Here is a 26,621-nt window from a genome sequence, read left to right as displayed (position 1 = left end):
AATACACTAGGATAGTCTCTTAAAAATAAATATTTCACTTTATGAAAAGGATGTGAAGGGAAGATCTGTTCACCTTAAGCAAGGGATAATAATCTGCTTGTTTTAACAAAATAACCAAAAACATCCCAGGTCCTTGGAAAGAGAACATTGTCACTTACAATGAACAAAAAGAATTTTATTGGTATATATACACACAGGAATAACAGAGGTATTTGAATAATCAAATATGGAATGTTCACGAGAGTTAAAATAAATAATAAAGATACCCAGATGTGTCAGTGCTAACTCTAGCACCACTAAAAGGAAATGCCCGAACAGCTTTGACTCCGATGGGGCCATCCCAACAGAGTCTGTACAGGTTGCTACCACCAGAAAGTGGTCAATATTTCTGGAATACAAAGAGTCACTATAGTGCTTTCTACTGCTTTGCATTCTAAATGTTTATTCACTGCTTTCATCCCTTATTTCTTTAATAATAACTATTAAGTTTTGAAGTCCAAAAACATAACCCGTGTCTTGGCCCTCATGCACCACGCTATCTTCTCCGTAATACCTGCAAGTTGTATGGGCAAAGTCTATCATTCGAACATCAACTGAGCTAGCAGTAGGCTTATAGGCATATGCACCTGCCGATTCATCTGAAGACTCCTCTGAAAGGCCTTCAAGGTCTTCTGGATCAGAGTCCACAGCTACCTCTTGTAATTCCTTTCCATCATAAATGATGAGCAAAGAACTGGAGTAAAAACGGTAAGATTCCTGTTTCTCCAAGACTGATTTTAATTCAGTCAGTTTCTTTAGAACAGGTTCAAAGAGTTCTCTTCGCAGGTATTTCCCATTATGAAAGAACTGGTAAAGTGCTTCTTTAAATCCTTGGACCGAAAGCTTCCTTCCATGGTATTTATTCATAAACATTAACTGGCCAGAACCTGGCTGATAAACCTGTAGAAAATACATGGCAAGAAAAGGACTTGTTAGCACTGAATGAAACAGTAACTTTCAATTAAAACCCTCAAAAAGTTATATGCTTCAGAAGAGAAGGAAAACTTTTCAAAAATCTTCTGATATAGCTGAAGGAAGTCAGAGGTGGAATATTCTAACGGCCAAATCATTCATATATAACACGTTTTAATTCCAAAACAGATTCTTAAGGTGTATATTATTGTTTTTCCACTGACGAAATAAGACCATGGAATTTAAGTAGGATTAGAAATTTACTTGGCCACTATTTCAAAAGTCAAGTTACAACATGCATAATGGCATTTGGTAACTCAGCCCAATAACAGCAGTATCATGCCTATGCTTATTAATTCATTTTGAAAAGCTACTGGTGGCAATCTCATGAAGAGGAAAGTGGCCCTTTAAATAAAATTATTGTGTATGTTTACATCGCAGAAGAAATCAATAGCTTGAAGCATATAACTGAGACAATGAAAATATATTTTAACACACCATAACAAATCATATTAGTATCTGCTAAAATGGTAGCAAAGATTAATGAGTCAGTCCTTGAAGACTAAACTGAAATGACGGTACAAGCTGGCCCTCAAATGGATAAAAATTAAGCATGGTGACTAAAACTAGGATCTCTAAAAGCAGAAAGAATGAACTAAGAAACTATTGGAGCAATATCCTGCAGCCTGAAATATGGAAAGGGACTATGAATACCATGTTTATACCTTCCAAGCATCATTTGCAAAGAAGATGCTGCTGTTAAAGGGAAAGCACAGAGATGTTTACCACTAAAAGTAACAAAGGAAAGGTGGGATAGATAACCTCTTCTAATTGTACAGGAAGGTGAAAAGTTCCTCTCTCATAGTAGTCATTCCATTCAAACCAAGCTTGCATGAAAGTATGCAAAGAGCCAGCAGAGAAGCAAGGAGCCCTAACTATTTTTATTGTCCATACTGCCCCATTCACTTGCATCTTTCACTTACAGGGAATAACTAAACAGCCAGGCAGCAGAACAGCTAACTGCTATCACCTACTCTACCTCTGGACAGTGAAAATGCCTGCAGTGAAGGGAATAAAGTGCACACGGCTAGGCAACTTCCACCCAGCTGTCAGTCCTTTTCAGCAATATGTTGCGATCAAAGTCAACGTGAACAGCCATAATGATCCAAAGGGAAAAGAAGCAGCTTCAATGTAATTTTATTTATTTACTTTTAAACTGCAAGGTGTCTTAGAAATCTTTCCAGAATGAAAGGTGAAACAAACACCCAAATAAATAGTAACAGCTTGCCTTACAGTTACAATCATATTATTTGTGGAAGAAGCCTTCCTTTGGCTGTATGAAGTGTGCACACTACAAAGACTTAGTGCAGACCAACACAAAAAAATCCTTAATAAAAACTATTTTTTTAAAAAAGCAAGGGTGCAGCCTATTAGTATCGTGAATAATTTGCAGTTTAACTGCATTCAAATTTAGTCTTTCAGGACTCCATGAGAGAATCTGCATTTAAAATAAATCAATCTGCTAGTATGGGGAGGGAAGAGAATGCATTGCTAGATAGGATTTTTGAGTGCATGCTTCACTCCATGCACATGCATGTGGAAATGAACTCTCTGCGATCATCTCCCATATTGGATTTCTTAATCAAGGACAGCCTGATGGTTAAATAGCAAATTCCATGCATGGTGAGAGAAAGGCACAGTGGCTCACTTTCTCCGCTCTTGATAAGGAAGAGCATTGCTCTCAAGTGGCCCATCCGCCTGATTACAGTGATACTGCCACGTTCTGGAGCTTTCTTCAGCAAGATGGTGAATAAAATGTAAAATTTCTCAGCTAGAAAAGTAGGAAGTGGGAAGGTTACAAAATTGCCTAAAATGAGTAACACCACTGAATTTTTTTGAATTAGAGACAATAAGGACATCATTCTTAAATTGCCTGAAATATATAATGAAAAATGTACAGCACCACTGCACATAATTCTACTATTTGATGACAACTGTAATCAGTAGTTCACAAAATTCAGAACAGTGCAATGCTTGCCTAAGGAAAGCCAGAATTTTTCCACTTGAAGAGAACGCAAATAGAAATTGGTTTCACTCACAGTCTAATAAGCAGAAACTATTCATTCCTGCTCTTTCTGAAACTCACCTGCATACCACAAACCCGGACTCCTATAACTGCTGAAGTGCTCTGCTGACACTTCCGGATCTGATTCGCCTTCTTTTCTTCAGATGCATCATCTCCATGCTGCCGGGTTCCCATCTTGAGATCTAACACACAAGGCACCTCATAACGCGAGGTTAGGTTTTCCAGTAAGATAAATTCTGTTTAGTTAAGGAAAGCTCAGAAGAACTGTGGCCAAAATTACTCTTATACTTGAAGCCGAAATAAAGAAATGTTCCAACCAATAATTAAAATTCTCAATGTTGCCCCTATTATTAGAACTTGTACAACTTAACTTCACTATTAATGACTGGCATTTTAAACTTATTGTTATCCACCTTTCACTACGAGGTCTCGGGGCAGGATACGAACATTCAATAAAACATATTAAATACCTTACTTGGAACACAGAGATTACTATAGTGCAAAGGAGGGGGAACAACCCAATATAAAATTACTCATCTGCTCCCAGATGACCAATGTAAAGAGTCTGATGGTGGTGCCAGGTAGAGTGATGGCCCCTTTGCCATGGGGAAGGAGTACCATAACTGGGCATATGGGGGAGGGGTAAATACAGAGAAGGTCCCCACAATACCACTACCTCTCGGGCCTCAAATAGCAGTGCTCCCCCAGCAAGGCCTCCCCTGCTGATTTTAACAGTCAGGCAGGTCTGTATCATAAAATGCCTTGTTTTCCACAAACCAAAGAAAAGCATTGTTCTCTGAGATGATGGAGATTTAGGACAGAACCGATGAAACAATCAGTTTGGCTTTGGCAAGCTTTTGCTCTGACACATGACTCAGGTATAACCTTGGATAAACTATTCAGCTGCTCTTCTCAACTGTATAAAAATATTATAAACTATCCCAATCAGATATTGATAAGTTATCAATATTTCAGACAACTCCATCAGAAAATTTCTCTACAAGGCTTATGCAGAGAACCTGCATATTTTCACTGAACATTTTTCAGTGTTCTAAGCGTTTAATGTCCCCCTGAAAAAAACCCATTAGCAGTTCTTATACAGTGGTACCTCGGGTTACAGACGCTTCAGGTTACAGACTCCGCTAACCCAGAAATAGTACCTCACATTAAGAACTTTCCTTCAGGATGAGAACAGAAATCACGTGGCGGCAACAGGAGGCCCCATTAGCTAAAGTGGTACCCCAGGTTAAGAACAGTTTCAGGTTAGGAGAACCAGCAGCACATTTATTATTTTCGGCACACAGACCCCTTTATCTATTTGCCTCCAATGGCAATCACAGAATGTCAAGGTGTCGACAAGCCACTCCCTCTAGACTGTATCTATATGATTTAGGGAAGTGGGTTTACATGTAGCACATGAGCTCTTTATATACATGTGTTAAACATGATCTCCCTCTATCAGATATTCTACTGGAAATACAAAGTAGAGAAGAAGAGACAGTAAGCTGCTGCCTCTGTCACTTAAGATAGCATTATTTTTCTCCATACAACTGAACAAAAAAACATACATACTTCTTTGGGCCGATTAAAAAAGCAAACCAAGATACATTTGAACGTGTGATCATGAGAGGTAGAGATTAAGCCCTCTGGTGCCATTTGAGGAAAGAATGCTGGTGGTTCCAACATAAAGAAACAGCAGAACTTTACTTCACTGGGTCTATCCACTAATTAAAGCACGAGGTTCCATTTATAAAAATTAGATGTGCACTAAGGAATATCTTGATTTAAAGGCACATCTGTACTCATACCACTGTCAGCACAGATCACTCCTCAACAAACTGTACTGGCTTAGAGGTAGATTGGCTTAGACTGCAGCATGACCAACATGGTTCCTTACATAATGCAGACAATAGCACTACCATCAATATCCTCCACCAACTGCAGAGATTACACATCAATTGTGGGCTACTGTAAAGGTAAATGGTCTGCAGATTTATGTAGCATCAGCCTAAGTACTATGTGAGAGCCTGTATTCCAACAGCAGAAAATAGTACATTGTAGTCACTTCCATCAGCCAATGCTGAGAAACACAAATTTGGTCTAAAAGTTCCCGTTTGAGTGACTTGTCACATTTGATATTTAACTATTCAGTTCCTACGATAATGTGGTTCTTGTTCAGTTGTCATACATTTATTTGCACAAAGGATACTATATTGATTCCGATGTTTTGCATTTTCCTTCATTCGCTTTAACTGCTGCTGATGACATTTCATACTCCAAGGATTATGGTGTTTAAACTGAGAACTGACATTTCCTTTTTTCTCCACACTGTAATACAGCACTTCAGATTTCTTCAGCAATTCGAATTCTTCCTCTAACTTATGGCTGAAAAATAAGAACCAAACCTTAGTATTAGTGGTCAAGTGGAAGTATCCTAGCCTTTCAAAAATCATTTGAAAATATTTGTGCTCTGCTAGCCTTCACTCGTGCATTGCTTACAACTAGCCTATTTCACAATGATTTTTAAACTGAAAAGTGGTATCCACTATCTTTCTTATATTAACAAGTAATTTGTCCCATGGTTTCTCAGTCAAGCCTTCACCCATGTTTTTAAAAGAGTACTGGCATCCGATGAGCACTGATTCTAGTCCACAAAAGCTAAATAAATAAGTGCCTTGTTTGTAAGGTGCCACAATATTTTTGATTGCTTTTGAAGCATCAGCCTAACATGGCCTCTTATATATATATTTGAAGAGCATTATTTAACAGTTGCCACAGTTTGTAACTTTCAAGATTCAAATGACACCATGTTCCAGATATTCTTCTCCTACTGAAAATGCCTCAATCTAATCCTGAAATCAATGAAATTAAATATATTGTAGGCCTGAAAAACTAGAATTTCAGAGCTCCTTACTTAAATTTGAAAAATGACTTTCTAGGCACAAAAATGTACAGTATACAACCCTATCCAGTTTTACCACACTAAGTCTGTAGTTTTATACGGTTATCTATAAGGAAACCCATTAAATACAATGGGAACTGCTTCCAAGTAAAAATGCTTAGGATTGCACTGCATATTTTTTTTAAAAAAATTCATGAAATTTGAGTGTACACAGAAGAATCATGTTATTAGCTTTTGCTTTGCTTACTCTTTTTTTAGTTACCTTTTCATTTTCTCTTCTTTTCGGTGCTGTCGAACCCACTCCTTAGTTAACTTTTCATTTTCTAGCAATACAGTCTTTTTATTAGTCCACCGTAACAATTTATTTTTAGGTTCACATTCAGAATTATCTAGGCTTTCCAAGTTATCATGGTCCCCGTTTAATGGATATGCTATTAGACACAGGTTTCCGTCTTCATCCTCTTCAAAGCTTACCGATACCACACCTTCAGAGGAAAAATAAGATATACAGTTAAAATTAAAGAAATGAGAAGCATATACAGCTTACAACACAACATAATTTTGCACTAAGAATATAGCAACTTTGGTTTTTCTCTTACCCCAGTCCTTAGTTTTTTATCTTGCCACAGGCCAAAACTCATCTGTCAACCTAACAAATATCAAAACATCTAGACAAAGTGACACCTCACAGAGAAGACAATTTATCATGAAGACAACACATTAATGATACAGGAGATTCTTCTCGTGAGCAGAATCACATAGGAATCAAATAATAACAGGAGACGTTTTCAATTATTGAAAATTTTTATTATTTTCTTTTTTAAAAAATCTGACTTATCTGTCCCTAGAAGAGATGTAAAACATTGTATATTTACATCTTGCAGTGAAATGTACCCTGCACAGAAACACCAAAAGCTTTAAGTTTTGCTTAACAGCAAAGCTAAAAGCACTTATCCAAACAAATGGCTTTCAGGAGGGTTAATAGATTCCAGGGGAAAGGAAAGGCTTGCAAGAGCAGAGCAAAACAAGAACAACATCACACATTACAACAGACAACTAATTCAAAGGGTTCCACTTAGAATCACCACGTTTAATTTTACAATTTTTATTTTCCTTGGGGGAATATATTTTATTGATTTCAGTTATGTAGCAGTCTTGCAAAGGAAATAACAAAATGAAGTACAAAATGAATTTGACTGAGATACATCAAAACATGGTGAACTTTGAAAGCATTTTTGCTTCCTCATCTCAGAGTCTCTAGAGCATTGTCTTATGTTTTGAGAGTCTTAGAGGCAAGTTCTGACAGTGCCATATAGGAATGCTATGGCAGAAGTTGTAACAACTGGCTGAATGGGGCTTTTTTTCCTCAGTCCTCTCTCTTTATCCTGAAATCAATCAATCTGTACATTCTTGCCGCTCATCACTAGAGTTCTTGGCGAGAGACTGGCACTTCTGAGCAGGGCAGGCAGCTCTGGGACCTACAGTAGCAAGGGTAGGGAGTGTGGAAGCTCTGACTGACAGTCCTGCTGCCCACACAGGAAAGAGCTACAGGAAAGGGGGGGAAGCCAGCTAGAAAATGGCCTTTGACTTTATCCTGGAAAAAACAACAGAGATGGACCAAATGAGGCCCCCCCTTACCCCTGAATCCCTCCCACACATCTCCAAAAGAGAAAAACCACATATGCTAGTACAATTTATTACATTCTATCAAACATTTATAAAGTACATTTTCATCTATTCATTCCAAAAGCTTGTAATGAGAAGTTTTCAAATGTTTCAGTAAGCGTGCACATCATATAGCAATACAACTAAGAGACATCTCTTAGTCTTTTAATTGGTGAAATAGTGGTTGCTTTATTCAGTGAATAAATATAATACAATGTAAAAAGGTAATCAGATTTTTAAAATTCGGGTATCTTTAATTAAATTCCAGTAGTACCTCATTCAAAGTTAAAAGTTTTGGTCAACTAATGCAATGCTAAGAACTGGAATATCTACTCCCACATACCATCTGAGACAGTCTCTTCAACGGTATTTCACCTTTTGCCTACCTAATGACCGCATCCCCCCCCCCATCTCCTTAAGGGCAAAAACAAGCTGAATATGTTTTAACAGTAAATTTTAACTTCCCTGCTGTGCTGACCAAATTGTTAGAGGTAGAAAAGAATCCAAAGAGCCACAATAAAGTTCCGTAAGACAAGCAAATCTTATCCAGTTTATTTTTTGTTTTGTTTTAAAAAGTGCACACACACATACAAATCAGAAAGAAGCAGCACATTATTACTGAAAACATTTACAAGCTATTATCAATATACTTACCTACCTGTGCCTAAGGCCGATCTACAGGCTATCATCAGCAGAGTTGTTCTACTCTAATGCTGTTAGTCAGCCCAAAGACCCACTGGCAAGCATCTCCACCCTGTATCTCCACAGCCTGGCTCAGACAATATCAAAATGCATGAAAAGAAACCCCCTAAAATCTCTTCAGCATAAGAGACTTTAGAGACAAAACAGCACATTTGGATTTACAAAAGGAATAAAAAAGCCCAACCCCCTTCTAAGGTTGGTAACATACCTTCATACTGAGGAGTGAATTTACGCATTTCTGTAGGAAGGGTCTCATAGAACAGATGTTCTCGCTGGATAAGGGGCTTACAGATGGTCTTGTCATTAAACCGGAGGACACAGGAGTGACCTCCAACCTGATGAACAAAAGGCTCTAGCAGGACGCCTTTGGAATAGTGCTCCACTTCCATAGCTCCAAATGCCGGGCTCATCCTTGTAGCACATTAGACACACCAATGTGGCAGTTGTGAAGGCAGCTCACACAGAGATCGCTTCTCCAGTATATGTTTATTCCCGCTAGAAAGTCTATGGAAACAGAAGAAAATCCCTTTTCGTTTAGCAACGTTGTCTGAAAGAGCACAAATAACAGATTCTTTCGCAACCGAGAGCGAGAGAAAGAGAAGTGAAACTCTCCGCTCTGAAGCAGAAACTGAAAAGAGCCAACAAGCTCTAAGCACTGAGACAAACAGGAGTGAGGTCATACCATAATCTGCATACCACGCCTCTCACAATTTTAGCCAATTGGGATTAGCACACAGCTACTAGGCGTGCCTATTACGAAGGAGCAGGGAGAATATCAGTGCAGAAAGTGGAAGGGGGAGAAGCACTCACACTGTTTCTCTTGGCTGTTCAAATCTGCTAACCCTTGCAGCATTTTATTATCAGCACAATAGTCCACAGGGCAAAACTGTAGATAAATGACGCATTTCCACTCTTTTCTCTATATCATATTACGGATACCCATCTAGCCTTCTAAAGCCTGTTGTAGATAGAACATGCAAATAACACTGTAAACCAGTGTTTCCATTTGATGCTTCCTTTCTTTTAGTCTGCATGCACACGCTATTTATTACTATTCATTTTTAAAAGAAAGAGCCTGGCCACAACCTAAACTAGCCTTTGAAAAGAGTTCCTCAACACCACTTTGAACTCCCCAGGTAATAAAGGAGTTTGCAATTTAGCTTTTTGAGCTTTTAAGAGAGGGGTCCCAGAAGAATAAACACAAGCATTTTCCATTTAATTATTATTTAGTGAGTTTGTATTTTGCACTTAAAGGTTCTCAGGATGGTACTTAACAATATATTAAAATATACAAATCCATTTAAAAACATATAAACAGCAAATATAAAATGAATCAGAATGTCAAATTAGCTTTTTTGAACTCAAGAGTTTAAAGAAAAGCTTTAGACTTCTGAGAGCAGCTTCCAAAAAGAGAACTAAAAAGAATTCATGTTCAGAAAATTGTGCATACATAGATCACACAAATAGACAGAAATTCACAATCCCCCTCATTTTTAAAACACGTCAATACCTATTGTGCATATTTCTATAAAAGTAGTATGTTCAGCATTGCTTGTTTTATTCTTAGCAACCTTATCTCCAACTTAAACAGGAGGATAATCTTAAAAGTTTACTCTGTATCTACATATGTTTTTCTCCTTATAAGATGACAAACATTATATCGTACAGAATTATAGTGGTCTTCAAGACTGAGGATCAGACATTTTGAAGCTCAATGGTCTATTTTGATCATCTTGAAAAAGAAAAGCAGAGATGAGCTAAATCCTATTAGCAAATATAGCAAAGGTCTAATATAGTTTAGTCTTTAAGATTTGTAGCTAAAAATAATGTGACCACTGGTTCTCCCATAAAGAGTGTTACATGAACAATCATGCAGCTAATTCTGAGAGACCACAAAGTGTTCTAGGTCGCAGACTTATTTTTAGATAGACCCAAGTACAGGATCACAGTGCAAAGCATGTCATCTTAGAAATAAATCCCAGAATTCAAAGATCTTGCTTCCAAGTAGGTGTGCACAAAATTTATCTTAAAACTTAAATGGCAATGGATTGCAGAAGCAAACAACTCTTTTTTTATAAAAATCGATAAATTTCTAGAAGTGTGTGTGTGTGTGTGTGTGTGCACATGCACAAACATACACAGACACACAGAGGGATTTTAAACAATAGATGTGTATGTGATACTGATAATATTGAACTTATTAGCACTGAGGATACTTAATTCTTTTTAAGATACATTTTAGATCGTTTTCAAATTTTGTGCATTGTTTTGCTGTTTGCTGCCCTCGGCAGAGTGAACAGAAATTTAACAAATACTTGCTGGACCATTAACAATATTATCATCAGGCACACTACCCGGTGAAAATACACTTAACAAAATATTTTGAGCTCAATAATTTCATACCTGTGATACTACAGAAGATAAGCAATGAGTATACCTAATGTTTACTCTTAATGGCTTACTGGTGTGAAGCACATTCTGACTACCTAACTACTATTGCATCCAGTCCATTTCTGCAACACACTTCTATCCAGAAGATGGCACTATTTTTCCAGTTCCAATGAATTACTCTACGATAGCAATATCCCCAGATAAAGATGCATCCAATGATCATCTACTCGGGGTAAGATGCATTGGGTTGTATTCCTACTCAGAACAGACACTGAGTCTATTTTTGAAATATGGCAACCCTAGCTTACTTCCAAATAAACAAGCTATTGTAATCATGACAATACATTCAAGAAATTGTGCTCTGTCATCGTAACAGAAAATGCATGCATGCGTGCAAACACATAAAGACTTTGTCAAAATGATCTCTACAACCTCTGATCCTCACAGAAAAATGTATTTGCTAGAGATTTCACCTGATACGCAAACGTATGCCACTCTCCACTCTTCCCCAGTGAGCTCATTAATTTTTCAAGCGCTTTCACAACTTGTTTTCTTTCGTATATGTTCAGAGCAGTCCACAGAGGATGCTGAACTGTGTGTATTTACAAAACAGCATTCTCTTGGGTATCACCCAGGACATGATTCAACAGGCCCCACCTTCAAACATGAGCATAAAAGCTGTCTCTCATACAGGGGCATGCATAATATTCCAGTATTATGCAACAGAATCTTGCTTTTGTTCTTCATGCATTGGTAACCTCCTGCTTACACTACAGAAAAACATTTCCTATTAACATGCCCTTGAAAATGGATTTGAAAAGCATCACAGTTAGTCCAGATGTTGCAGTCCCTTATTGACTGATGTGCATTAAAGTATTTGTGACTTCACTGGTTGTCTTTTTACTTCAAAGCACAACTCATAGGTGCTGCTTTTTTAAATTTAACTTTGAAGTCCTAAACAGCCTGTGTCTTGCATACCACACCACAGAGCATCTTCTCAATACATACTTCCTCACATAATATCTGGCATGGGCTCTACACCTTTTCACATGCTGTCAAGATCTAGAAGTGGAGCTGGCCCTCTCTGGCATCTACTCTTTGGAATAGACTTCTCTGGGAGAGCAGACATCATCATCAATATCACCTCTCTTCCTTGAATCCTTCCCATTGGGTAGATGACAGTAGATCACACACATCTGAGAGGGAGAGGGGAAAAGCAGCTGGAGCAGGCCCTGAAGTAGTCTTTGTCTCACTTCCCTGGAATTTTACTTGTGATTACATTATTGTTCCCATACCAGAGCATGATACCTCATAGTGAGCATATGGTGAAGCAGAGATCTAAATCACAGGCTTCACAATTCATAACTTGTGTGTTTAACCACTTCACTACGTTTTCATGGTTCATGGTTTTATTTACCGCACATTTTCAATCTAGACACTGTGTTACCTATACTGATCTTGCTGGTCAGAAGTCCATGTGTAAGCTAAGAGGGATTAAAAACAGTCCCTGTGGGGCTTGCAGCATACTTGACATTTAAAAAACCTGTCTGAATGCAATTCAACGCAATCCTAAGCTACTAGATGTCCCTAGGCAAAGTTTTGTTATGTACAGCTTTCCAATGATCCATTCCTGCTTTAGATCAAGGTAACAACGGCATCTTTATTCTTCACACTTCCACCCCAAACAGGATTTTATATCTTTTCCCTCATAATACCATTTATATAACTCTAAAGGAAAAGCGTTTTAACTCCTGCTAAATCTTCTGAGTATAAAACATAAAGTATTTTAATTATTAACAATCTTCTCCAAGAACATAATATCCTACTTAAATATTAAGATGTAAAAAATGACCCATGTGCCTGGGAACATGGAGTTCAATTACTGAAATACAACAAATGCTTTTGTTTTGGCAATAGCCTTTCTAAAAGTCTTCTTTTTTTTTCAAAATGGCTAACTGTCTCTACTTCATTTTCATTATTTCTGCTCTCTCATTTCTGCCTAACTACAAGTTATCCCCTTAATGAAAAAAATTTCAAGTATTTATTAAACTATCTAGAAAATTATCCAAAATACTGGCTATGCACAGTCTCGAGCATTCAGCATTTAACTAAATCCATCCTTGAAATACAAAACCTAGAATAAACATTGGGTGTTGATATGAATGGAGCCATTAATAGTCACTACTTTAAAAAGAGTAAAGGGAATCTGAATTGAGGTGGAAATTTTTAAAGTTTAAAATTTGCAAAACTCTTGCTTTCCCATTGAGCAAGCCACGTGAGTGAAACTCCTTCAGATCAGTCTCCTTCCATCCCTCTCTTTGTTGGCAGACTCTTCACAATACCAAATTGCCTATCTCCCCTCCCTCACTCAATTATTTTGCTTAAATGAACAGACTACCTACTCATCAAGGACTGGATGTTGAGGATCAGAAAGTTCCCTGGTACTTGGGACACCTACAATAAATATTTTCCAGCTACTTCTTACAATGATTTTCTTGCCCTACTAGACTAATATGTTCTGGTTTTTCTCTACACATGGAAGTTCCTCCTGAGAAGCTGAGAATGCAGTTTATTCCCAAATCATTCCCTTTCATTTCATATGAACCAGGAATAATCCTCCGGCTTTACACTCACAATTGCTAGAATTACCATTCCACACATAAACCTGCTTTGGGAGAGGTGAGAAATCCATCCATAATACTTTTATCTATCCTTTTGTCCAAAGGATCAGGGCAGTAGAAGTGAATAGCCTCACAGCCGCCCCAGTCCCCAGAAGACATGTCTAGTCACCTTCACGGGATACCAAGAACAGAAGAACATTTCAATGTCCCCATTCCTAGCTTCACAAGGAGCAAAAAGTAAGTACTGACTTAACAGGGAGCCCACATTATCTAGATATATTTTGTTTCAGAAAGTTTAGTTTTTCTAGTTTTAAGAGATAAAAATTTATGCTAAATACCAACAGACTTCCAACACTGGCTTTCATAACTGGATGGAAATCCTACTTCAAGTCCTATTACTGCATTCATTACGTCAGTACCAGCAGCATTATGTATGAATGGAAATTTTTCAAGAGGTTAATAAAGCAGAGCTCCATAAGAAATCAGCATCAGCAGCAGGGATGGAAGCAAAGTTTCTCTTGAGAGAGAAAATACAAACAAGTAAAGCAAGAACACAATGATGGAACAGTGCAAAGAACAAAAAAGGTCAAGAGAAAATAGAACTGTTTATTACATATTTGCCAAAAAAGCTTATTTTTGAGGCAGGACATGTAGAGACTATTTCAACTATTTAAAAGCATGTGATCCTTAAATCTCCTTGATGGAAGTTAAATCTAAAATTAAGCATCACATCTTAACCATGGAAAATGGTGAAAGTTTTATTATCAATCTAGAACACACACATCTGAAATAAAATGTCACAGTACGGATGAATGCTGTTTGGTGGCTTGCAATTCAAAAGAACAAGATCAGCAGAAATGTAAGTCTATTTTTTGCATAATATTAATCAAAATAAAAGTCACAGTAGATAGAGATGATTGCCTCTGAAAGTATGGTAGAACTAAAACCTACACTGGGGTTAATAATAATAAGGCTTCACGCATCATTAGCTGTACAAATGGAGAGGGGCAAAAAGAGGGGCTTCATCATGCTGATTGCTGGAATCATAATTGGGGCAAGGGAGGGAGAGAAATCAGCTCCTTAACTTCTTCAACAACCAAATGGCACATAAGCTTTAATACACTATCATTTTAATTACAAAACGATCCCCTCTTATATAAAGAAAGATGAATTATTAAAAATAACACCGACAAAAGCAGTCAAATATTTCCCTTGTTAAAACTTTTAAAAGTAATTTCAGGAGCACTATGACCATATCATGATTACACTGCTCAGCTTTTATTTCCATTGTACTCTCACAGGACACCTGTAGTCAGCAAAGGACATGCAAACAACATAGTTAAGTAAAGGTGAAACCTTTAAAGTGCAGTGTATCAGTCTAGAAAACTGCAAGATCACATTAAAGGCAAGAGGGCAATGTCTCCTCAACTATCTAATTTATAAACCTTACATGTACATATTACAAGAATAGAACATTTTTGGTAAATGCCAAGAAACGTGAATTCTGACAAGACAATCTCAGATGAATTTTGTGAAAATGTGAGAACAGATAAATAGTATTTCACATTTCTGACATACACAGGTAATGTCACAATTCTGTGACATTGGTTAGGGTTATGATGCAGCTTTAACGAATCCATGTATGCACAGAGCCGTTAAATGAACAACGATACAGTGGGGGCGGGGGGAGCTCTGGCCTTCCAGATGTTGTTGGATTGCAACCTTCAGTCAGCATGGCTAATTTTCAGGGTTGATGGGAGTTATAGTCCAACAACTATTTGAAGGGCTGCAGATTTCCCATGCACCTGTTGTACAAGATCAGGGTAAAATAAAGTAAAAGCTCCTCTATGATATAGCTGATTTCTTAATTGCATTGCAAGCCAATGCACATTGTGTAGCTGACAAAAAAAAATAATCTGTAGAAGATCCAGTTTAGCATCTCTGCATCTTGCATGAGAGATTAAAATTTTCCATTGCAGGGTAAGTTTTTTTCCACTGTTCCCATGTTCTTTTTCACTTCTCCTCTTTAAAGGTTATTGGATTTTGAAACAATGCAGGAGTAGGGTGTGGACTCCGTATTTGAACTGATTGTCATTAGTCACTTAATAAATTATACATTTTAAAACATACCATACTGGGCTTTATTTAGTAGCATCTAATCAATTTCAATTTATCTAGCAAAATATTTCTTCAAAAATTTGCTTTCCTCTTCTATCACAAACTATACAAAATACCAAGACACAAAATGACTTGGCTAAAATTGTCTGTAATTTGATTACCGGTAAACAACACAGCTTGGACACTCTTTTGAAATATGAGGATCCCCCAACCCAACAAACACTCACCCTATTAGACACCCCCCCCAAAAAAAATCATTCGAACAAAATGTAGCCTTAAGGTTTTGGAAAGATCCTTGCTTGTTGTGTGTTGGTTGGTTCTGTCTGCAATGTCCAGATCCGTTCTATTATGAGTTTCCATAATGAGTGTACATCTACTTGCATTAGGAAGAATGTAATACAGTGGTACCTTGGTTCCTGAACAGCTTAGTTGTCGAACAAATCGGCTCCCGAACGCAGCAAATCCAGAAGTGTTCCGATTTGCAAGTTTTTTGGAAGCCAAATGTCCGACACAGCTTCCGCTTGAGTGCAAGAAGCTCCTGCAGCCAATTGGAAGCCACGCCTTGGTTTCTGAACTGTTTTGGGAGTCGAACGGACTCCTGGGACGGATTAAGTTCAAGAACCAAGGTACCACTGTATATGTGATAACAACAGAATACATTCAGTTAGCATTACAGTGGTACCTTGGGTTAAGTATTTCATTCGTTCTGGAGGTCTGTTCTTAACCTGAAACTGTTCTTAACTTGAAGCACCACTTTAGCTAATGGGACCTCCTGCTGCCGCTGTGCTGCTGCTGCTGCATGATTTCTGTTCTCATCCTGAAGCAAAGTTCTTAACCCGAGGTACTAATTCTGGGTTAGTGGAGTCTGTAACCTGAAGCATATGTAACCTCAAGCATATGTAACCCGAGGTACCACTTACCACTGTATTGTTTGTGAATCTAACTGATGGCCCATCATCCCTGTTGCAATCAATACATATTGAAATTAATCAATCTTCTGTTTTACCCATCTAACAGGGGCAAGGTCCAAAGTGGCAAACAGCCACAGGGGAGTGGGGATAGAAATACATGTGCTGTTGCCCAGCCTATTTCTACTACATCCCAGGCCATGCCTAGCAAGGAGAAAATAACTCCCATGTACACCTAGGGGAAGGGGGGGGAAAGCATGAAAGAAGTATGGACAAGTCTAGGTAGGCATAGTTAAATCCATCCTAAATAGATACTTGTAGATACATATTAAACAGTTGTCACAAGTAAACTAATTTTTTTATTAAAAATCAAGCCCTATTAAGACTGGTACAAAAAGTAATCGGACAGAACTGGCAAATCTGAAAAAACAAGGTAATGATTAAGGTGGCTATTGTTTTCAATACCCTTGTTAGAATGGCGTTAGAATACCTGCCAGGCATTTCACCAGAATATAGCTATTCTGTGTGATTTTATAATATATTTTTTCAATGGTAGGACCACACCCTTATTCTTACTTACACCTCTTGAAATTGTTCCAATATATGGCACCTTACAGTTTTACTCATTTACAGGCCTACTGTGACTCAGTTCCTGTTAACTTCTAGTGATTGCTTCTACTAGTCACAGCAGTTTGCTACTGATTTAAATACTATACAATGGGCCCGCAAACAACACATAATATACATACGTGATTGGGACCTGAGGCACGCAACTGAAAAATAAATACAGTGGAACCTCGGATTTTGAACGTAATCCATTCCGGAAGTCCATTCAACTTCCAAAACATTCAAAAACCAAGGATCAAAGGGCTGTCAGCAAGTTCAATGGGGTAAATTGAAAAACGTGCCTCAGAAGCGATCCGACTACCGAGATGCATTTGAAAACAGAAGCATTCACTTCCGGGTTTTCGGTGTTTGGCTTCTGAGACGTTCGGCAGCCGAGACGTTCAGAAACCGAGGTTTGACCGTACTGTATTTTTCCATGTATAAGATGCCCCTATGTATAAGAAGATCTCTATTTTTTTAACTCAAAATTAAGAAATCAGTATTTAAAACATGAAATCGGACAAGTTTTTTTTTTCATTTAGAGTTCCAGGGAGAGCTTTTTTGGGGGGAGATTGCCTTCAAGCCCAGGCAGAAAGCACCCAGGATCAAAACAGGTGGGCAAGAGAGGGGGCCCGTCTGTTGCCCTCCCGCGCTTTGCAGCCTAAGCTGCAACCTGCCTGATCCTACTCTGCATGAAGACAAAGCAGCAGCGTCCAGGTCCTGGATTCTGAGCCACCAGAGCTGGGAGCAATCCAGGAGTGCTCGCAGCCAACTGCATCTCCATGGACAGGGCCAGGTGAAGCAGGTGGGCACTGGAGCCAGAGAAGCCACCCCCTCCCTCCCCAGAATAACACCTTCAGTGCGGATTGGCAGCCGCACAGCTTAAGTCACCAAACTTTGGAAGGTCAGCTGAAAGATTAGGAAGGCGGGCAGAGGAGAGTCTTCCAGACAGGGCGCCGAGGCGTCTACAGGATACCACGTGAAGCTTGAACTCCATGCACCAGGCTCACTCCTGGCTGAGGGGGAAATGGCGCCTCTGAGCATGAGCAAAGCGCCTTTCCCCACAGTGTAGTCTGAAAGCAGTCAAGCTTTCCAGCCCTGCCCCACATTCACATTCTGTGTATAAGATGACCGCCAATTCTGGACTGGAAAAAAAATCAGCAAAAAAAGTTGTCTTATACACAGAAAAATACCGTAAATGGGGAGCAGGAGAAACCAGTTGTGAAAATAGCTTTTTGAGCCCTCCAGTCTCTAGGAAGGCAGAGGGCAAGGTCCGAGCCAGACAGGCAGGGATGGTCACACAGGAGGGTAGTTCCAGGGGTTGCTGGCTTTATGTGATTTTGCCTTTGCACATGGACCCCTGGAACCAAACCCTCATGTAAGTGGCAGGCCTACTGTATAGAGATTTGCAACTAACGGAAACAGAGTCATCTGCTTAAGAAAAAAGTTCTAATTTGCCTGAAAAAAATAATGACACAGTCAGATCCCCTTATAAAGAGAACAGCAAAGGACTCTAATATAACTTTATTTTGTGCTCCAGCCTATCTTCACAGCCCTAGTTGGGTGATTCCCTCATGAATTTGACATGTGAGAAACTTACTACCTCTGCCATCATGCCACCCACCCTATGCATACTGAGGGGGAACATCTGTAGAGGAGATCCTCCTATGTGTGTAGGTTTTCCCCCTCCCGCCCTGCAGTCAGGGGGGCCTGGCTTAATAGACTACAGTACAGTGGTACCTCGAGTTAAGTACTTAATTCGTTCCGGAGGTCCGTTCTTAACCTGAAGCACCAGTTTAGCTAATGGGGCCTCCTGCTGCCGCCACACGATTTCTGTTCTCATCCTGAGGTAAAGTTCTTAACCCGAGGTAATATTTCTGGGTTAGTGGAGTCTGTACTCTGAAGCGTATGTAACCTGAAGCGTATGTAACCCGAGGTACCACTGTATAATGTAAGCATAACTTTTATATGCACTGGGAAACAAAAAGCATTGTGTGTCTTGCTTTATTGTGATAGTTACTTTATTGTGGTGGTCTGGAACCAAACCCACAATTCTCCGTGGTATGTAGTTCTTATATTGACTAGCTGGAAAAAGAGTTTAGGGACAGGAGAAGCTTGATGAAGCTGGTCCTTTCAGCAGAGCTGGCAGAAAGACACAGCGTCTTTTCTCTTGCTGTTGGAATGGCTGCTGCCAGTTAAAGGAGAGTAGGTCTGGTGGAGCTGGGTTTTTCAGGCATAACTGATGGACTGGCCCTGCTTCCCATTATCTCTCACTGTTGCAGCCTGCTGGAATGGAATGTGTGTGCATCATCTTTTAAAACTACTCTGGATGCTTTTGAATGGGCGTAACACATAAGCTCAAGGTCTCGTTTCCCAAAAAGTTGCTACTGCTGTAATTTGTGACCAGCCATAGAACTGCCAGGTCTTCCTACCAACATCAAATACAAGCTCTTGAATTTCCTACTTCTTGGGATGGGGCTGTAGAACAAGGAGTACCGGTACTTAGAAGTTATGTGGGGCACCAATGCTTTATTTTTCCACAGAAAAAAGTTCATTAATAAGAATTAATGGATGCCAACTGAAAATACAATATAATGCAAACTTGGCAGTTTCATTTCAAAGTTTTCAGCTTTCTTTACTAAACACAAAGATGGAAAATTTGATCATTGCAAGTGTGGGGAACTCTTTTCAGTCTGAGAGCCACATTCCCTTCTGGACAAACTAGTGGGGTAGGGTCAGAGGCCAAAGTAGGCAGTGCTATTAAAAGTTAGTTTTACATTCAAATCATGCAACTAGAAAGTCACTTGGATGCCTTAGACAAGCCTCCATTGTACATGTGAAATATGGAACTAATAATACTGATCAATCTTAAGAGAGCTGCAGTTGTTAGGATTGCTGAAATAATATATATGGTGTGTTTTAAGATGAATACAAATGTAGAGTGTAGTAGCCATGATATAAATGCCCATTCAAGGACAGTCTCATATAGTAAACAATCCTTATCAGGGGAGGAACTGTAGCTCAGGGCACATACTTTGATGAAAAGGGTGCCATATTCAAACTGATATCATTAGTGTAAAAACAAATCAAGTAGCAAGTAGGGCACCACTGCCAGTCAAAGTAGTAGGCAATACTGGCCTCAACTGATAAATTGTCTGACCCAGCTTAACGCTCCTATTACCAAAGCACTTACACTGATCAAAATGCCTTTGGTTTCCAAAAGGGATGGAAGATGGCATGCTGAATATTAACTGAGAAGAAGCATGTGTCTATAACAAATATCAGTTGGGCATCCAGAAGTTGGGCTGCTCCCAGGATCCTAGGCTATGTACCTCACCTTTCACAGCATGTATAATTTCATCCATCATGCTACATACATCCTACTTCAGCAGGTCCACTACAATAACAACTTCAGTGCTTTCTGATTCAGCATTGTTTATTCTACAAATGGCACCACTGGAAGACATAATATGGAATTTTGAAATGTAGTACAATTGGTATGCTGATGACACACAGCTCTATCTCTCGTTCCATCCTCTAACCACAGAGAAGTTGTGAAAACTCCAACTTGGTATCTGGAGTCAGTCTTGGCATGCATGGGAGCAAACAAAATGATCCTTAATCCAGGCAATGACAGAACTCCATCTGAAGGACTAAGTATGCAGTCTGGGGGTACTCCTGGAACTAATCAGACTATGTAAGCAGGCAAGAGTGCCTTTTATCAGTTTTGTCTAGAGGTCTTACTTCGAAAGCATGGATTTGACTCGTTACTCATGCACTAGTCACATCCATAAACCACAGTAATCATCTGAGCTGGTGCAATGTTGTCTATGTGTGGCTGCTTTCAAAGTTTTAAAAGTGCAATTGGTACAAAGTGTATTTGCCAGAATGTTAGTTAGTGTGTAGGACATAACACATTGATATCAACTACATTTTTTTCTGGCCTCAAATTAAAGAGTTGCTTTTAGTCTTTAAAACCCTCAGTGGAACTGGACCACTTCCATCTGCATGAATGCGCTCATTCCTTAAGAATGGTTTCAGGGGCTCTACTCTCCAGTTCATCTCCAGGAAATATGGCTGGTGGGTATCAGGTGCAGGGCCTTCTCACTGATGGTGCCAGTTCCAAAATACCCTCCTGGGGAGATTGGACAGGCTCTACGTCATCTCACTTTAGATTCTGTGAAACTTTTTATACAGACATCTATACTACTACCTTGCCCATTCCAAATAAATGTAGTCGTACCTTGTGAGTGTTCCGGTTTTCGAACCCTCTTTTGGAAGCCAAACATCTGACGGGGCTTCCACAGCTTCCGATTGGCTGCAGGAGCTTCCTGCAGCCAATCAGGAGCCATGCTTTGGTTTCCGAACATTTCAGAAGTTGAACAGACTTCCGGAACAGATTCCGTTCAACTTCCGAGGTACAATTGTAAAGGGGTGCTAAAGTTATCTATATTTGAAATATGGCATCCTAGTCAAATATGGCATCATTTTATTTATAAAGTATTTAGCAAGCTTGTTGCAATGGATAGCAGAGGCATTAGTCTCTCCAATCCAAGTAATTCAGCTAAATGGATTATGAAAATGCAAGGGGGTCATACAGCCATCTGTGTCATCACCACTATCTCCAATGGGCTCTATGCTGTGTGAGGGGGATGAGGAATCCCTTCATTGGCCATCAGTGTTCAAAATCAGCCAGCTGTGTTTTGTGACAGGTGTAGGTCCAGTTGCAACTACATATAAATCTCTGGATACCAGGCTCACAACTGGCATCTCCATCTAGCTGGCCCCTCAAGCTTTCTTAAGAAGGTAAGCAGAAAAGCTTATTTATTGCATTTATATCCCACCTTTTCCTCCAAGGTGTACATAGTTTACTCCCTCCTCAGTTAATACCCACAAACACTTTGTGAGATAGGTTAGGAGGCTATGACTGGCCCAAGATCATCCAGGAAGCTTTATGACTGAGTGGGGATTTGAACCCTCATCTCCCAAGCCCTAGTCCTACACTCTAACCACTACACCACCCTGGCTTCCTAGAGTACTTCTACTATGGGGAAGCTATATAAATTAAGTAGGTACGGTAAATAAATATGGGGGAAACAGTCTGAAATATTTTCATTGAAGCTTGAATTTGTTTTAATGTGTTGTTAACCATTTTGAGATTTTCTCTTTAAAATATAAAGCAGTATAGAAATGAAATGAATAAAAATTGTAATAAAAAACCACATTGAGGAAGAAGACATCTAGACATTCCATTTTGACAACAGTAACCTAGGTTTAAGGCACCATTTGGCGATTAGCTTATATGTCTGAGTTTCCTAACACTGCCCAAATCCCACTTTTAATAATATCCCTATTTGTAGAAACTACTACTTTTTGCTTCCTATTGAAGTCAACGGTTAGAAGATGGTGGGACGTCTTGTAGTTTCACCCCATCCATCAACAAGATCTCCACCTTTTCTCCCTTAAACATGCAAGGGAAGGATCACTGGTGGCTGTGAAGTGACTGGCAGACAGCTATAAGATCTTGGCTCTCACATGCCAAACATCCCCAATGACTGTGGGGAACTCACATAAATAAATTTGGATTATGCAAATACTTCACCTCAAGCAACAGAGTCCTGCCCCTTACTGGCAAAGGGGGTGTAAACAACCAAAACAATCCAGTTAACTAAGATGTCAATAGCATTTATTATAAACTGACTACGTGCAATATATCTCCGTTAATTTCATTTACAAAACCTAAATCAGGGACTGAGAACCTGTGGTCCTCCAGATGTTGGAACTTCAGCTTCCATCAGCCCCAGGCCGCACAGTCAATGGTAAGGGATGGCAGGAGTTGTAGTACAACATCTGGAAGGCTACAGGTTAAATACCCCTATCCTAAATAAGCCAATTTATGTCCAGCTTGTCTTCTATATCATACCTTATCACATATCAGAAGAATGTGGAAAATATGGTGACACGGCCAATGTAATGATGGTTGACAGTCTGTTGTCTAGAAACTGAAGGATCACTCATAACTGATGGGAAATAACCACTCCTGCTCACTGCACAATGGAGCCTTGACGTACTCACTGGTGACTTAAGCTGTTTTCACTATAACCATCTGGCGAGAAGGCTGACATCTTTTGTCAATGATTAAGATATGGTAGCCATCTTCATGTATTCTGTATAATTTGGATAATTCTGTACCAGGCTGTAAACTGGGATGCTTTTGAAAGCTATTAAGGTTGATGTGGTACAGATAATAATCCACATCCCCTCAAGAGGCCATGGACCACCATATGCATTTCTATCAACATTCCGGACTCTCCAAAGCTTCCTGCAGTCTCCTGGCAAGCTACTTCACTGGTTGCCTTCTGGTTACAACTTTGTTCTCATAACATTTCAACTAACTTTCAACATGACTGCTAGTAATCACTGAACTTCTTCCATGTGTTTGTTTTCTTTTACCTACATTTTTGCACACTTTTGAGCAATTTGCTCTGAAAAAGCATTCTAATAAAATGTTAAGAGCTGTTAAGAGGAAGTTATTTGGGTAGATACTGACTTATTTTTTGCCATGTTAATAATATGCCAACCACAGCAAGTCTGTAGGGCATGGTGTGCTATAAAATCAGGCCAAAACATAAGAAAATTACATCAGAAATACAGAACACCATGATTGTGTCATGTGCATGTCAAAACAACCACAGTACCTCAGGGCTGCTTCTAATATTTTTTCAGGGCAATAAAAGGTCTTTCAACACACAGTGTACTACTGCCTGGGAAGAAGTCAATTAGACATTCAACTAAATAACTACAGTAATAGGTTACTACAATGTAAGATCAAGATGTTCCAAATTCATGATACAAATCTCATACAAATACACCAGGCAGGTGCAACATGTGGAGAAAGAAAAAAATCAGGAGGGCATATATAAGTACCTGGTTAGTCATCCAGCTTATTTCAAAATTGCAGAGTAACAATGAGTCGTGCATTTCCCATCACAATAAAAGCTTTAAACCACACCCACCCAGAAGTTCAAAGTACCTGACCATTTTATGACCTCCTGGCCCTACGCTAAAGGTTTTCTAACCCTGCATACACCTTCCGATAAGAGAGAGAAATCTCACCCAAGGGGAGAAGGATGACGATTCAAGTGTTAAAACAAACCCAACATAAAAGCGCATGTATAATAAAAACGCAATTAAAGGGGGGGGGCTGAAATGTTCGCAGCAATTTTCTCCTCCTCCCCACCCCCGCCCGACCATTTTCAGTTTGGATGCCCGGTGATGCGGGCCCACATCACAAGCCAAACGCAACACAGAGCGCGAGAGAGCGGTGCTCAGATATACCGAGCGGCAAACCAATTCCTGCCGGGTAGAAAGTAGGGAGGGGGATTGCAGAGAGACAAACGGGGGGGGGGGAACGACCCACACCATATTCACTGATACCTGGCTGGTACTAGGACGTGTGGGGTTGCGGGGGGGAGGTAGGGCGCACATCAAAGGCTTCGTTTCCTCATCCTACCCCTCTCCTAGAAGCATCCCTTGGAAACAGCAAGCCTCCCTCTAAATCTCCTGCCTCCAATGACGCTGCCACGGCGGCGCTTTTGGGGTTTCAACGGCTACAGGAGCCGAGGGAGCCGAATACCTCAGGCGGGCTGCCTGAGGACGACGGGAGAAAGCAACGGGGTGCGGATGTGGCAACCGGCTCCACCCGCAGGGAGAAGGGGCGGAAGATGGTGGCCCTGCCACCGGCTCTTCTCAAGCCGGCATGGAAGGGACCTTTGGGCTCCTATCCCGAGACGGGATGAGACTCCTCGGTTCCTCCTCACACCTTGAGACACCCAAGGGTGGGAACGGTAATGTTGGTGGTGATGATAATAATAATAATAATAATAATACAGTAATAAAAAACCGAGAGATGCGGTTACCTGCCAAATAGCTCCCCGCCAGCAGCGGCTTCGACTCTTTTGTTTCTCAGAGGCCAAAATGGCGGCGCCGAGCGGGGCGGCCCTTCCCCCGCTGGCAGAGGGTAGGCTCCGCCCCGTGCATCTCCATTGGCTCTGACGGAGCAAGCCTCCGCTGATTGGGGGAGTTAAGGGAGCCAGGCTCTGTTGCTAGGGGAGCCGAGGCGGGCGGCAAGGCATCGTGCGCCGCGTGATGATGGGGACTAGTGGGGGGGCGGGGAGCAGTTAGGATGATGACAAGGATGGGGAGGGAGGAAGAGCACGGACTGGGCAGCGAGCGGGGAGCCAAATGTGGGCAGAGACTACTAAAAGGCAGCGGGTGGCGGGGAGCTCTTCCTTATAAATAGGCGGTTAAGCTCAGCTTATGTGCCACTGCCAGCTTTGCTTGGGTCCCTTGAGCGCTTCCCGAGCCGCTCCAGAACATCAAGGCGTCACATAACTTAGCACGCGCCTTTCGCCCGCGCGGTTTTGACCCGGCAACCTGCCCAGCTTTGGGCGACGGCCGTCCTGGTTGTCCTGGTTGTCGTGCGTTAAAGGACTTTCTCCACAACAAGCTTGTGGTGGGTCTTTAGTCTTCCCTCAGTAACACGGGAGGAGCAGCAGCAGACCGTACTCTGTGTGACGGTCGCTTGCTCTATCATGGACTGCCCTGGGCCGGTTTTGGTCCCCCCCCCCCCCAATATGCCTTTGTTGCTGGTTAGGAATCACCGTCTGTGCAGCACAGACCTCAGTATCTTTACACAGAAGTAAAGGCCGAGGGTCCCTGAGCAAGAAGGATTTGTGGGGTCGGGTGGAGATTGGACACTGGTTCACTTCAACCCACCTAACAAGGCTGGGAAAAGCAGCGTGTTTGATTTGCAACGTGAGCGCTTCCATTTAACAAAAGAGATTGTTTCCACAGTAAGAAAAGCAGTTCTTGTTTTTTAAAAAATGGTGACCATAGACAGTAACAGCCTGTCTTGTTTGGCCGCCTGAGGCAAAATGTAAAGGTGCTGCACTGCACGCGTTCCACCCACCTACCCACCCCTTGCTGCCTCTGCTGAAGCTTCACTGGGGGTGCAAGGCTGTGGTTTTGGGGGTTCCAGTGAGATTTTGCAAGACAGCCCACAGAGGTGCTCCTTGGATTCTGCCACCTTAGGCAGCTTTCTCAGTCTGGTTGGGTTGGCCCTGACAGTCAGCCTCAACAAAAATAACCACACTTATAAACTCCACTCACTTGTGGGATGTTCTCTCTGGAGGAAAGGGGTAGGGAAGCCATTTGTTTTGTGGATGCCTCCTGTGCCCCTTGAAAATCAGGTGGAAGATGGTGCAGAGTCTGTGGAGGGAACTGGTGAAAAATTATCCATCTGGAGTCTCCACTGGATTGTGTTTCCTTCCACAAATGGAAGAAGCATTTCTGGTTGCAGAAGAGCAACACTAGATTTGACCCAAAATGTCATCCCTCTCCTTACCCCCTTTAAGCACCCCTACCTAGTTCAACTGATGACTGAGTTGCTAAAAGGTTGGGCAAGGGTTAAAGTTTGTTTAAGAATGACAGTGATTACTCAAGGTAATTACTAATAACTTCCTTAATTCTTATGTAACAAGAATAACCATGTACTTTAATTCATTACACTGATCATTAATTTCCCATTACACTTGACCTTCATACAGCTTGCATAAGCTCATCTGCAAATCTAGCCTTTTGCCTAAAGGGTTTGCTTATTTAAGGAAAGT

General features: G+C 40.5%; 1 protein-coding gene across 1 annotated transcript; it reads right to left on the bottom strand.

The window, feature by feature from the left end:
• Positions 1-154: 154 nt before the first annotated feature.
• On the bottom strand, positions 155-25,028 carry IP6K2 (inositol hexakisphosphate kinase 2). The gene is made up of 6 exons (XM_081899419.1): positions 24,870-25,028; positions 8,515-8,810; positions 6,202-6,424; positions 5,247-5,422; positions 3,098-3,273; positions 155-939 (listed from the first exon to the last, which is right to left on the bottom strand). The coding sequence occupies exons 2-6, from the start codon at positions 8,714-8,716 to the stop codon at positions 442-444; spliced, it is 1,275 nt and encodes a 424-aa protein (XP_081755545.1). The 5' UTR covers positions 8,717-8,810; positions 24,870-25,028; the 3' UTR covers positions 155-441.
• Positions 25,029-26,621: the final 1,593 nt, after the last annotated feature.

This window comes from Podarcis melisellensis, assembly GCF_964234715.1.
Source record: "Podarcis melisellensis genome assembly, chromosome: 2".
In the NCBI taxonomy this organism is placed as follows: Eukaryota; Metazoa; Chordata; class Lepidosauria; order Squamata; family Lacertidae; genus Podarcis; species Podarcis melisellensis.
Note: the sequence above shows the minus strand (reverse complement) of the source record. Positions and strands in the feature narration are given on the sequence as shown.